The sequence below is a fragment of the Lolium rigidum genome, chromosome 7 (genome assembly GCF_022539505.1).
Source record: "Lolium rigidum isolate FL_2022 chromosome 7, APGP_CSIRO_Lrig_0.1, whole genome shotgun sequence".
In the NCBI taxonomy this organism is placed as follows: domain Eukaryota; kingdom Viridiplantae; phylum Streptophyta; class Magnoliopsida; order Poales; family Poaceae; genus Lolium; species Lolium rigidum.
Genome location: NC_061514.1, coordinates 229,224,789 through 229,239,156, shown reverse-complemented (window position 1 = coordinate 229,239,156; position 14,368 = coordinate 229,224,789). Strand labels below are relative to the sequence as shown.

Genomic DNA, 14,368 nt, shown 5'->3' with positions numbered 1-14,368 from the left:
TGCAAAGCTATATACTTATCACTCCTGCATCGCAAATGAAATGTTACTTTCCAACTATGAATATGACTATGTGGCTGGCAATGGAACCATGGTATGTGTTGATATGGTGGAGGTTCCATTGCAATGGGTTATATCACCCTAGGATTAATTACCAATGCCAGTCCGGTGATTCTAGCGCCGTACAAACCGCGTTGACCATGAGATCTATAATGGCTGCGGGGAAGCCAGCCGTATCTTTTCCCTTACGCACGCCAACGGATTGGTAGAGCCGGTGGGGTGTTGGAGGCACTTGCCGCAATAGGTTGGGATATCCTTTTAAATCCCCATCCATTAGTGATGATAAGCTCTACCATCTATGAAGGATTGTCCGGAGTACACCGTGAGTAAAGCCGTATTATCGGGGGAAGTCTGCTGGGGGTGTACGGTTGGACAAAAGGGTGGGGTTGCAGTCGCGGAGAAGGCGGTGTGGGCTTGGATTTTCATACCTGGCCTCACACCAAAGGAAGTGTGAACCGGGGCAAGTCCTCGCGGATGGCAAAAGGGGTGGAATCTCTTATGGGAAAAGTAACGCACCTCTGCAGAGTGTATCAAATTGTGGCTGTCACTCCTTGTTCGGGAAGGGAGCTGCGAACGCGGCGGAAAGGAACTCCATGAAGTTCTAGTCAACTCGTGAAGGCCGACGGGCATAGTTTTCATAATAAAAGCAACCTTTTGAAGAAATGATTGCAAAACATGCATTGACCGGCGATTTCCTGATCAATGGTCGTAGCTAGTGCATCAAACACCTTTTTACTCTTTTAGAACTTGCTTGAGTACCCCTGTACTCACTTTCTTTCGACACCCTTGCTAGACTGTGATCCGGAAGTGGAGGCCATCAACGATGGAGCACCAGAAGGAAGCTACGAGCTGGTCTACGAAGAACCTGATCTTACCGGCGGAGTGGAAGGCGTAGACTATGGGATAGTCTACGGACCAGATGACACGGAGGTGGAGGAGTAGTGACATACCCTAGCATCATAGAGCCGAGCAACGTAGAACTTACCTAAATAAGTTGTTGAGCTCTCTTTTATATATGGTTATAAGTTGTAATCGTACTTAAGTAGTATCTTAGGGTGTTCTCATAGGACTCGTGAGAATACCAACTTGTTAAGACAATGTTTGTAATAAAGTATGGAGTGTTATGACCTGCAATGTTTCGTTGTACCACTCGAGGGATATGGCAATTTGTGAAGAAGTCCCTTCACAAAGATCATATCAACGACTTGTATACTACAACATGCGGTGGTATCTTTGGGTCACCGCAGCTGGTATCAGAGCAAATGTTGCGACCTTAGGTTGGAAAAACCTAGTATAGGGAAGAAACCTGTAGGAGTCTAGTAGAAATAGTAAAGGATTCTCTAGAAATATGGTGATTATTCACTTGAGAATAGCAAAACCATATATTTTAGTGCGATAATTCTTTACTATAGCTATTATGATGCATTATCACTACTAATATTCTGCTTTTGTATACAGCCATAATGGCGAACACTTTTCCTAAGAGGACTTTGAGGAAGGTTGAGGGTTGGCTTGGTGATTATGATGGACCAATCACGGCTCTCCTGTGTGGGATGCTTGAAGGAACTTCATTGTGATCCACGGATACCTGTTATCAAGTATACCTACTATGATGGGGAAATCCTAGCCAAGTGCGAGTATCGGTCCAACTACCGAGCAAAGCTGGCGATGAGTCGTATAATGCCATACGGAGAAGCCAAAACTATCACCACAGCCTACCACATGGGCCTATTCAAGGCAATCCTTGAGATAAGGCATCACAAGTCAGTAGAACTGCTATGTTCAGAGTTTTCTCATATACCTCATGCCGAGGAAGATGAGGATCCCACTCTGAATCATTTGGTGTTAGCACACGAAGTCTGAAGGCTGCAGCACGGCACATGGATAGCTGTAAGTCTTTATTGACCACGATGTACCTTTTACACATGAAAATGAGGGGTGAGATTGACCACATGCTAGCTGAGTTTACGGACCACGATAAAGTCCAAACTCGGATGCGTGATTTGAGGGCACAACCACAACATACTACACCTTTCTTTAGCCTAGACAGCTATGTAGATTTGAGTGACCAATTGTCCCATAAAGATCCACTTACACCCAACTTTGTCCCACATTATCCACATGTGTCAGCATCATATGAGTACGGATATGGGGGAGATGATTCCAGAAACCTAAAGCTGCTCAGAGTCACCAATCGAGAATTCGGCGGTTGGCGTTTCGGGGAACCATATGGGGATGAAGGAGAACCCATCACTTGTGAATCAGAGGATGAAGGAGGCGCGGTTAACCAGAATGTTAACCAAAGCTTTGGGCAGGAAGAGAAAGACACCAACTCCATTTCTTTCGATTTGGAGATGGGATTACCCAAAACATCCCGATACGTCGTAGGTGAGAGTTCGGAACCAAGAAAAAGAAGAAGAAGAAGATGAGAGGTCAAGTGAGTAGGAATCCCCCATGGATGGCGGAAGAAGGTGAGCTGTATCCCACTAGGGATACCTATGAGTCTTTATCCGGCTACTTTGGCATGACGGATCTACGTCTCGGCACTTCGTCCGATTCGGACTACATACCTACTGGAAGGACCTTCATTCCGGACGGGGTCCGGAAGACAAACCGCTGTATCCGGATGGACCCCAGGGATGTACGCGGAGGCGAGTTATGATGACGAGGATTAGAGCTCCAAGGAAGAATAAAGTAGTCTAGGTGGTATTGTAATAGAACGTATTTTAAATTCCCGTTGGCTTGGGCTTTGAGCCAAATAAGTGGTTTATATGTACCACATGTAATATAAGTGTGTATGTTATGTAATATACAAAGTATATGCATAATAAATGTTTGTTTTGGATTTGCTTCTTGATTTCATTGTGTGACTAGTTACGGGCAATGAGTTGAGCTCGAGAAAACATTTGCATGGTGTAATTATGAGTAATCGCTCTTTGTTACGAGGACTAGGGGGACATGGCGTTAGTTGAAGCCGAAGAGGCTCGACGAGAGCGGGAGGAGAGAGAAAAAGAGGAGGCCGATGCAGCAGCTAGAGCGGAGAATGCACCACCACCACCACACCCAATGATGCACCCAGACTTCCAACAGTATATGAGAGCAATAGAGGAAGATAGGAGGCGTTATCAGGAAAGTCAAAGCAAGAACATGCAAGACTTCTTTACCCAAGTCATCAATGATAGGGGTAATGAAGGCAAGGGAGTAACTTTATCAGACTTCCAAAATGCAAGACCACTACCGTTTACATCAGCTCCAGAACCAATGGACGCTGAAGATTGGCTTATGTATACGGAAAGGAAGCTGAAAACCGTTGGTTGCAATGATGAGGAGAAGATCAGATATACCACTTATCCGTTGTCGGGACCGAGCGGCGTCATGGTGGGAGAATCTTGTAGCAGTACACCCTCCTGATAAGGTGTTCACCTGGGAGGAGTTCAAGAAGAAGTTCCGGGATGCCCATGTTCCGGACAGCGTGGTGGAGTTGAAGAAGAGGGAGTTTGAAGAACTACGACAGAATACAACCCTATGGATCGTTGCCTGGCGGGCCTGGTGGAGCATCCGCCGCGATGCATCATATTTGCGTCTCCATGGACGGGCATTGGACCTGGTTCCTGACGCATTTTAGATTTTTAGGCCACGTGGACGCAAACGCTCGCTTAGCGTCGCTTTTTTTTTCCGTCCCGTTGGAGATGCCATGCATCAGTCCAGCCAAACTGGGCCTGGATGGACCTCATATGGATGGGCTGGGTCGACCTTAGCCCGCTATGTGATGTTGTTATCAGTCATCACCATTCAGGACACCAACCCCAGGGCCTAGAAAACGCTAGTGTCGTGGCGATGGGCACAGCGCAGCTGCTGCTCCGACGCGCCTCCTTCCTCTTAACCCCATCTCCGCCCCTCCGCCGTAATCCCGTGCTTTCCTCCCTTTTCCAGGCCCGAGCCGCCATGGCCGCCGACGCCGCCAGCCAGTTCCAGAAGATCCAGATCCAGCGCGAGGACACGGTGACCACTCCTCCGTCCCTCCATCCTCACTTATTCTCTAGCTTGTTTGAGCGACAGCCCGCTGACCCGTTCGACTTACTCGGTCACGGAGGAGGGGAGTTATCGAATCGCATTTCCTGACGATTATGGGTTTGCCCAACTGTAGAGTTTGCTCCATCCAGTGATTCCTACGCTTGTATATACTCTAAACATAGGATTTGGTTCGTTAATCAAAATTATTAGGATCTGGGATAGTATGACTTCACTGTGCCACAAGTTTTGCCATCGCTATTTAGCATTTATCATCCTATTTGCGCCTTCGGCGTGTATTTGTTTTATTACTACCTATTTTTAGTTTTCTTAGCCGTGTGAAATTGTACTACCTCCATCCATAAAATTATGTCCAAGGTTTGTCTAAATTTGGATGTGTCTATACACTAAAAAGTGTCTAGATACATCTGAATTTAGACAAACTTTCGACAATCCGATGGAGGTAGTAGTAGAATATGCAGTATCGTATCTTGAAGTTGATGCCCTAAATTATGCAACTAACCACCGGTTTTTTTTTTTTGGATGTGATGCTCTAGAATAGTAGAATTTCATCCAAACCAACTTCGAGTAGCTAATGGGACTAGAAATTTCAGTGAATATGTATTAGAACCTTCACAGGCGTCCTGATAATCATGTACTACAACGTTAACTAGTACTGACATAACCTTTGTGCTTTTGCTCTATATCTTACATCCTCACTCATAAACTGATATGATGCTGTCTATCTGCAGACCTTCGATGCGTATGTTGTTGGCAAAGAAAATGCTCCTGGAGTTGTAGTTCTGCAAGAGTGGTGGGGGGTTGACTATGAGGTCAAGAATCATGCCATCCATATTTCCCAAATTGGTGATGGATATAGAGCACTTATTCCAGAGTATGATCATATTATTTTGTTTTTCTTTGCACCATTTGTTCAGGATAAAATATCATCAAGCAGATGCTTCATAAAGTGCTAATACTTTCTCAGAAAATTACCTCTCAGTGAAATTCTTTCTTCCTTTTCATCTTTCTTTATTTTCAGTTTATACCGTGGGAAGGTTGCTTTGGAGGTAGCTGAAGCTCAACATCTGATGGATGGTCTAGACTGGCAGGGTGCAATTAAAGATATTCAGGCTTCAGTTAAATGGCTCAAGGAAAATGGATCATCCAAGGTAGTTTTTTACTTTTTTTCTTCTAAATCTTTGTTTGTCTTTCAACAGTTACCTCCTATGTTTTCCTCACTCAAATTCTATTATTGGTTGCCACTCAAATCATTTTGGTTAGTACTAGAGGTAGAAATTGTGTCCTTTGCCTATTTGCCATCTGATCCTACTGCAAATCAACTAGGACTAAGTTGCCCTTCTGAAAGGATCCATATGTTGATTACGTCTCTTATGGTATTGAACACCAATATGTACGATCAAATCATTAATAACAATAGCTTAGTGAAAATGCAAGTCACACTGTGTTTAACATATTGTGTTTCTTTGTTTGCACAAATCTTGCTGCACGACTTTGGTATGTCTGTAGGTATATATTGTGTTTCTTTGTTTGCACAAATCTGCTATGTCTGTAGGTACATATATTGTGTTTCTTTGTTTGCACAAATCTTGCTGCACGACTTTGGTGGTTAACTAGATAAGTAATCTGTGCCTAATAGCTATATATTTTAGTTCTCATCTTCCGAAGATAATCAGATAATCAGATTGCAAGTCACCAACGGCAGTTTTCATTGAAAAGGCATCAACTAGATAAGTAACCTGTGCCTAATAACATTTTTTATTATTTTTAACTGATGAAGCAAAAGCTTTGGCTGTTTCATTGACTAAGAAGAAGGTGCCCTGTTAATTAGCAAGAAACAGTGCAGATTGTAATGCTTTGCTTTATGGTAACTTATTTTGTGCCATCTACCTTTTGTTTATTATATTTAGGTTGGTGTTACTGGTTACTGCATGGGGGGTGCTTTGGCAATTGCAAGTGGAGTTTTGGTCCCAGAGGTTGATGCTGTTGTTGCTTTCTATGGGACGCCATCTTCAGAGCTTGCTGATCCTTCCAAGGCCCAGGCTCCTATCCAGGCTCATTTTGGGGAGCTTGACAGTTTTGTTGGGTTTGCAGATGTGACTGTAAGAACTTAACCTTTCTGTTTTTTCTCACATGGTGTTTTGGCTCATAGGTCTAAATGCACCTAGTAAGAAAAATGCTTTTTAAGTTTATTCTAAAATGTTGAAAAAATATGAAGAAAATCCTGGATGTACATTTGAACATTCTATGTTCACTCACAAAAGGTTGTGGAAAAAAGACATTTTGCGTGGCCTACGTAAAAAAGATAAAAACATGTCACATAAAAAGCTATTTTGAATCACTGAAAATTTTTCTTTTTTACACAGCCCATAAAAAAACATCATTTCTTTGTGAAACTTAGTGTGTGAACATAATGTCAAGGTGTACACCCAGAATTTATTTTTGATTTTTTTGGACATTTTGAAATATAAGTTTTAGACAACGGGTGAATCTACACCTATGAGCGGAAGATGATTTCCCTTTTTGCTCATTGCTACTTTCTACTCCCTTCACCAATATAAGACGTTTTAGACACTTTCAAAGTAGACTTAGATACAAAACAAAAGAAGTGAATCTGCACACTATAAATATACTAGATACAAACAAAAAGTGAGTGATCCTGTAAAATGGCTTAAACATCTTATAAAACTGTACGGGGGGGAGTAAAATTAAAATATATAACATTGCTATGTGATGTTTCAGGCAGCCAAGTCATTAGAGGAGAAGCTCAAGTCTGCTGGGGTATCACATGAAGTCCACATATACCCTGGATGCTCCCATGCCTTTATGAACGCATCGCCTGAGGCCCTCGAGAGAAGAAAAGGCATGGGTTTGAATGATGAAAATCAGGGAGCTATTGACCTGGCATGGTCCCGCTTCTCTACCTGGATGGGTCGTTTCCTGTGATCTGCATGGGCCATTAACGTATTGTGTCTGATGTATATATCTGGAGTCATCAGGTCACAAGAATAAAATGTTGAGTACGACATGCAGACAGTGTCCAATCCAGACAGATGTGCTTTTGTTATACTATGAGAACTCGTCATGATTTCATTTTGTGGGTGAGTTTGGAGTGCTTTTCTCCAGTTTTATTTGTGCTCTGTGGGATGCTGCATTTTGTGGGAACACATTTGGGTACTTGATTGGAAGAAAAATGGAACACTTTCAAGCATTTGTATAAGCTTCAGTTAACTGTTTTCTCTGTCGCTGATGCCCATCATGTTTTGTCAGTTCCTGATTTGATTAATTGGCTTAATGTTTCTATGAACTTCCTTTAGTTTATCTTTGTGCGCATTTGCAAAGGACATTTCTTAGTTCCCATCCGACCCCTCCCCGGACCTTGCGCAAAGCGGGAGCTTCGTGCACCGGGGTGCCCATCACATGCATTTCAACATTTTATGTCTGTATCAAGGCACTTGTGAAATTGCAAGTATTTTTTTACGACTTCGCATTTTAACTTTGTGTTCAGGTGCATTCTAATGAGAAAAACAACAACGGAAGTATTTATATTGTTTCTTCTTCATTGCTCAAAAGAAAAAGAAATAGCCTCTCAGATTTTGCCAGCACCACATCGCCCTTACATGCCGGTGGCTCCTGCTTGGTATTGCACCTGATAAAGGAGCGAGAGTTCTACATACCACTTGCATGCGTCCAAACTGATCCAAGAGACAAGATTGAACAGAACTCATGGTCCGTCTCCCACCTGGCAAGTGGCAAGCTTTGTTTTTAGCCTAGGAAGTGCTAGTTTTCAATTCTGGCTGAAGAGCACTTTAGTTTGTTCATTAGGCCATCTCCAGCCGCGCGACGCATTTCGGACGTCCGAACATTTCGGACGTCCGAAATGTCCGTTTCCGTCGCGCGGCGGACGCGAGACTGACCGTTTTTGTCAGCGCGTTCGTTTGCACCTTGGGGTGGCTCCAGCGGCGCGACGTATTTCCGCGTTTGCATGAAATATGAAGTTTCGAAACAATAAAATAATATTCAACGAAGTCATAATTATTACATTTAAATTTTAAAAAGTCTGCATGCAAATAAGATAGTACTCCTCTAGGCATGATCTGCATGGTCAGCCAATGTTCATTGATGCTCAATCAGATCCGTTTGCAGCTGTTTGGAGACGTTCTCGTCAGTGACTTCTGCATTCCTATGTAGATAGTCCTGCCAAGATGAAGCTCCAGGAAGTGGCGCAACCAGCTCACCTTGGAAATCCCATTGGTTCTCATTGCGGCCATCATGACGCTCGTTCTCAACGATCATCTTGTGCATGATCACGCAGCATGTCATCACCTCATGCATGGTCTTCAGCGACCATGTTCTTGCCGGGTGACGGACAATTGCCCACCGAGCTTGGAGCACACCAAACCCACGCTCCACATCTTTCCTGCAAGCCTCTTGCATCTTCGCAAACCTTCTCGTCTTTTCGGAGTTTGGATTACGGACAGTCTTCACCAATGTGGCCCAGTCAGGGTAGATACCATCAGCAAGATAATATGGCTTGTCATATGCATTTCCATTGATCTCATAGCTCACCCGGGGAGCTTTGCTTTGCATGAGCCGGTTGAAAACCGATGATCGGTGCAACACATTGATGTCATTGTTGGACCCGGCCATGCCAAAGAATGAATGCCAAATCCATAAATCTTGAGATATGACAGCTTCAAGAATGACAGTTGTTCCCTCCGCATGCCCGCTGTACGCACCCTGCCATCCAAATGGACAGTTTTTCCACTGCCAGTGCATGCAATCTATGCTGCCAATCATTCCTGAGAAGCCTCTAGACTCGTTGATAGACAGGAGGCGCCTTGTATCCTCAACATTTGGCTCCCTACAGTAATACTCTCCGAACACGGCAATCACGGCTCGGCAAAACCTGTACATGGCCTCAAGACAGGTGCTCTCACCCATTCGAAGATACTCATCAAATATATCCGCAGCCATTCCATATGAGAGCATGCGAATAGCCGCGGAGCATTTTTGGTACGAGGTGAAGCCTAACGCACCTGTTGCATCGCGCCTGCATTGAAAGTAGGGGTCGTAGTTTCTGACGCCCCGTAGAATGACCAAGAACAGGTCCCTTGACATCCTGTATCGGCGCCGGAACATTTTTTCCGGGAAGATCGGATTGGTGAGGTGGAAGTAGTCCTTGTGGAGGCGGGCCTGCCCTTCCACTCTGTTGCGCGGCAGGTTTTTGGAGCGCCCCTTCACAGAGCCCCGGTGTTGCGGCCCCGGGTTAGAGGTGAACTCGTGGATCATGGAGGCCGCAGTAGTTGCCAATGTCTGCGTGGACTCATCGGACTCCTCGTCGGAAGAGGAGTCGACAACCTCCGCGCGGAACTTGTCCAACATCTGCCACATGTCCATCTGCGTGGGTACAAACTGCGGATCAATGGCCGCGCACAATAGCGCCGAAAACACGAGTAGAAACCTACCGGCGCAATTGACCAAACAGGTCGTGGGCGGAGCGGAAGGGCGGCGCAACCGGGAGCGTTTTGGCCGAAAACAGCCGTCACATACGCGACGGAGCACGCTCTGCTCTCCCGCGCGGCAAGAACGGTGCCGACGCCGACTACTGCGGCGCTACGGCCGTACGGCGGCGCTAGGGGTGGGGGTGGTGCCGTCGCACTAGGGCAGGAAAGAAGGGGAACAAGAAGCAAATCGAAGCGATCGATTTCGCGTCCCTGATATGCGGGGTTGGGTAAGAAATGGAGGACGCTCCGCGCGACCGCCGAGCGTCCGCGGAGACGCAACCTGGCGCATATTTGGGCCAGGTTTGCGTCTCCGTGGACGGCCCGGTCACTTTGCGTCGCCCCGCTGGAACAGGCCCCGGACGCATTTCCGGTCACGGCGGACGAAAACGGTCGCTCAGCGACCGTTTGCGTCGCGCCGCTGAAGATGCCTTTAGACCTTGCGTTTTTTGAATTGTCGTAGAAGATCCAGCAAATCCCCAAATCACATGTGGTTCAGCGGAGATGCAAGCACGAAACTGGCCTACTCGTGGCTCGTTACCGGAGGTCCAATCATCACGATTCTTGCGCAGGCGGCCGTTCCGCAAAGTCGCGGCAGTCTTTGACCACTTCTCAAGCAATAACAACAATTTTTTTAATTTGTTTCTACAGATTCAGGCAACCTTGTGGTCGAGATAGGGAGGTGACAATAACGGCAAAAAAAACTACACATCTTCGCTGGTGTTACTGGTTGTTACGGAACATATAGGAGGCTCACCACCGGAGGTATCGGAGAGACCTGACGCGGCATGTAAGCTGCAACATTCCTGATACTATATGTGGATGACATATTGTTGATTAGAAATGATATGAATTTTTTTTGAAAGTGTCAAAGGCTATTTGAATAATATTTTTTCAATGAAGGATTTTACCGAAGCAGCATACATATTAGGCATCAAGATTTATAGAGATAGATCAAGATGGTTACTAGGACTTTCATATAGTATATGTCTGGACAAAGTTCTAACTCAAAGTTTGGCTACGATAGAAGAAAGAGAAAGGATGAAAAAAATCCCGTATACCTCGTCCATAAGCTCTATCATGTATACCATGCTGCGTACAAGACCGGATATCGCATATGTTGTTAGTTTGACCAACATATATCAAAGTGATCCTGGAATGGAACACTGGATAGCGGTCAAAAATATCCTGAAGTACTTGAAGAGGACAAATGATATGTTTCTTACTTATGGAGGTGTCGAAGAGCTCGTTGTAACCAGTTACATCGATGCTAGTTGGAACAACGATCCGGATGGCTCAAAGTCACAATATGGATACCTACTTATTTTAATGGTGCAGTAGTGAGCTGGAGGAGTGCCAAGTAAAGCGTTTGTGGTAAAATCTTCAACTGAATTGGAATACATAGCTGGTTCAGAGGCTTCACAAGAAGCGATATAGATGAAGGAGTTCATTACTGAGCATGGTGTGGTTCATAGTGCATTGGACCCGTTGGCTATCGATTGTGACAACATGGGTGTCATAGCTAATGCGCAGGAGCCAAAGTTACACAAGAAGATGAAGCATATCAAGCTACGTTTTCATTCTATTCGCGAGTATGTCCAAGAAGGGGACATAAAGATTTGCAAAGTACACACATATCTGAATGTGGCAGATTCGTTGACTAAACCTCTCCCTAGAGCAAAACATGACCAAGATCAGAATGGCATGGGTGTTAGGTATATTACCATGTAATCCAGATTATTGACTCTAGTGCAAGTGGGAGATTGTTGGAGATATGCCCAAGAGACAATAATAAAGTGGTTATTATTTGATCAATATTTGCATCCCATGCTATAATTGTATTAACTGGAAACACTAATACATGTGTGTTTTGTAAACAAACCGGAGTCCCTAGTAAGCCTCTTGTTTAAACTAGCTTGCTGACTTATTGATGATCATGGTTTCCTGATCATGAATATTGGATGTTATTAGTAACAAGATCACATCATTAGGAGAATGATATGATGGACACAGACCCATAGTAAGCATTGCAATAAGATCAAATCATTAAATTTGTTTTTCTATTAGCTCTCAAATACATAGTAACCTAGTCCTTCGATCATGAGATCATGTTAATCACCAACACCGGAGGAATACTTTGATGACATCAAATGTCACTTCGTAACTAGGTGGTTATAAAGGTGGCATTGCGTATTCTGAAAGTATGAATTGAAACGCATGGATCAAGAGTGGGATTTATCCATCCAAATGACAGAGAGATATACTATGGGCCCTCTAGGTGAAATGGCATCCAATTAGCTTGCAAGCATGTGACTAGGTCATAAGGGACGTCATATCACAGTACGAGTAAAGATTACTTTTCAGTAACGAGATTGAATTAGGTATAGAGATACCAATGATCGAATATTGGATAAGTAAAGTATCGCGCGACAAAGGAAATTGGTATCATATGTTTATGGTTCTTTCGATCACGAAGTCATCATTGAATGTGTAGGAGCCATTATGGATCTCCAGATCCTGCTATTGGTTATTGGTCAGAGAGGTGTCTCGATCATGTTTGCATAGTTCGCGGACCGTAGGGTGACACACTTAAGGTTCGATGCTGTTTAAGTAGATATGGAATATGAGATGGAGACCGAATGTTGTTCGGAGTCTCGGATGGGATCCATGACATAACGAGGAGGTCCGGAATGGTCCAAGTCAAAGAAGTTACCTTACGAGATGACTGTTTCGGAAAACGAGGCAGAAGTGAAAGCCCATTTTAGACCAAAACAGCCAGAGCCAAAGATCGTAATAGATCCAAAAGTCATACAACACTTTGTGGACTTTATTGAGCGAGCAAATACATATGTGGAAAATAGGTCAGACGACTATGAGCGCACTATTGAGAAGTTACAAAGAGAAGGAGCTAGCGCAGAAGGAGCTGGGGAAGAAGGGGCTGGCGAGAAGCGGGAAAAGTGTCCCCCCATCTAGGAGAACAACAAAACCAATCAACCCCCCCCCCCCCTCTCAAGGTGTATTCCGATAAGACGGTGGGTGATGTAGATAGGGAACATGGTCTTACTGTTGGTCAATTGATTGACATTGAAGATATGCCCAAGGCTGAACTAGCTTGGAAATATGTCTACGGGAAGCCTTTGGTCAAACCTGAGCAAATCCGTCTACTACCAACACAAATGCGCAGATTGCATAAATGGTACGAAAAAGTCATGGAGGAAGGTCGCCAATTTCTCATGGTGTCAATAAAAGAAGAGCATTTCTACCATGAAGATGCGGTAGCTATTGAGATGGCAGAATTCTTTCAACTATTTAATCAACACACCCTCGACAATTCTCTCCTCATCTGTTGCTATTATCTGTAAGTGATTTATTTCTATAATTAAGTCTCCATCTCACCTCGTTATTGCCTGTAATTAATTATCCGCACTATATTCTTTTGTACGCTATTATGCATATTGAAGATGAAAGAATGTCAACAAAATAGAATCTATGATATTGGGTTCATTGACCCATATGTCACTAATTGTTATAACTTAGAAAAGTCTCACAAGGACACCGAGTTTAACTTGCTTTCGTTTCTAAGGGAACAAAATACCAAATCACAAATACTATTTCCTTACAACTTCAAGTGAGTATTACTATCTTATACACATATTTTATTTTGTTTACTCGATTTTAAGTGTAGTTGATGAGTTATGCATGCATGTGCAGTTACCACTGCGCCATGACGATCGTTGAAGTTGACACTGGGAAAGTTTTTATCATGGACCCATTAGATAAAGCGCCCGAGGAATACGATAGCCTAATTTACATGCTCGACAGGTAATCACCATATCGTCTTCTTTCGTTTATTTCCTGGTGTCAAGTAATTAACAACATCTTTATTCATCTTCTTTGTCGGGCAGCTGATGGAAAAAGTTCACCAAAGAGGTGGTAGGTGAATGGAAACCGAAGTTGCGTTATGAAAGGCTCGACGTAAGTAGTACTAGCTATGTCCGCTAATCTCTTTAACTATAGTTTCAATATATACCATTATCATTCTTGATTATTATTTGATTGAATTCTATTCTCGTAAAGTGCGGGAGGTAGCCACCGGGGACTAATTTATGTACATACTTGAAAGTATAGAGATGGTAAACCTAGAGGGGGGGGGTGAATAGGTTTCTACAGATTTTTATTCTTTCTTTGCAATATTAGGCTTTGCGGAATATAAAGGTGAGCCTAATGCAAACTAGGTGAAGCAACCTATATGAGGATACAACTAACTCGAGCACGAAGGCTCTCACGAGCGATTAAATCACAAGTAAGGAGTTCGGTTAGAGATAACCGATAGCACGCGGAGACGAGGATGTATTCCCGTGTTCCCTTCCTTTGCAAGAAGGTGTAGGATAACGTTGCATAGAAAACAAAAATTTTCCTACCGCGAACACGCAATCCAAGCCAAGATGCAATCTAGAAGACGGTAGCAACGAGGGGGTATCGAGTATCACCCTTGAAGAGATTCCAAAGCCTACAAGATGAGGCTCTTGTTGCTGCGGTAGACGTTCACTTGCCGCTTGAAAAGCGCGTAGAAGATCTTGATCACGATCGGTTCCGGCGCCACGAACGGGCAGCACCTCCGTACTCGGTCACACGTTCGGTTGTTGATGAAGACGACGTCCACCTCCCGTTCCAGCGGGCAGCAGAAGTAGTAGCTCCTCTTGAATCCGACAGCACGACGGCGTGGTGTCGGTGGCGGTGGAGAACTCCGGCGGAGCTTCGCTAAAGCACGCGGG

General features: G+C 44.2%; 1 protein-coding gene across 1 annotated transcript; it reads left to right on the top strand.

The window, feature by feature from the left end:
* The first annotated feature begins 3,879 nt into the window (after positions 1 to 3,879).
* Positions 3,880 to 7,182, top strand: LOC124675803 (protein usf-like). The gene is made up of 5 exons (XM_047211882.1): positions 3,880 to 4,059; positions 4,821 to 4,963; positions 5,111 to 5,240; positions 6,000 to 6,191; positions 6,832 to 7,182. Exons 1-5 carry the CDS (start codon positions 3,895 to 3,897, stop codon positions 7,033 to 7,035), a joined length of 834 nt encoding a protein of 277 aa, XP_047067838.1. The 5' UTR covers positions 3,880 to 3,894; the 3' UTR covers positions 7,036 to 7,182.
* The last annotated feature ends 7,186 nt before the right edge of the window (positions 7,183 to 14,368 follow it).

Coding starts and splice junctions, on each gene's coding strand:
- LOC124675803 (XM_047211882.1), top strand. CDS start 3,895: ATGGGCACAGCGCAGCTGCTGCTCCGACGCGCCTCCTTCCTCTTAACC. Junction 4,964..5,110: donor TATAGAGCACTTATTCCAGA/GTATGATCATAT, acceptor CTTTATTTTCAG/TTTATACCGTGGGAAGGTTG. Junction 5,241..5,999: donor AGGAAAATGGATCATCCAAG/GTAGTTTTTTAC, acceptor TATTATATTTAG/GTTGGTGTTACTGGTTACTG.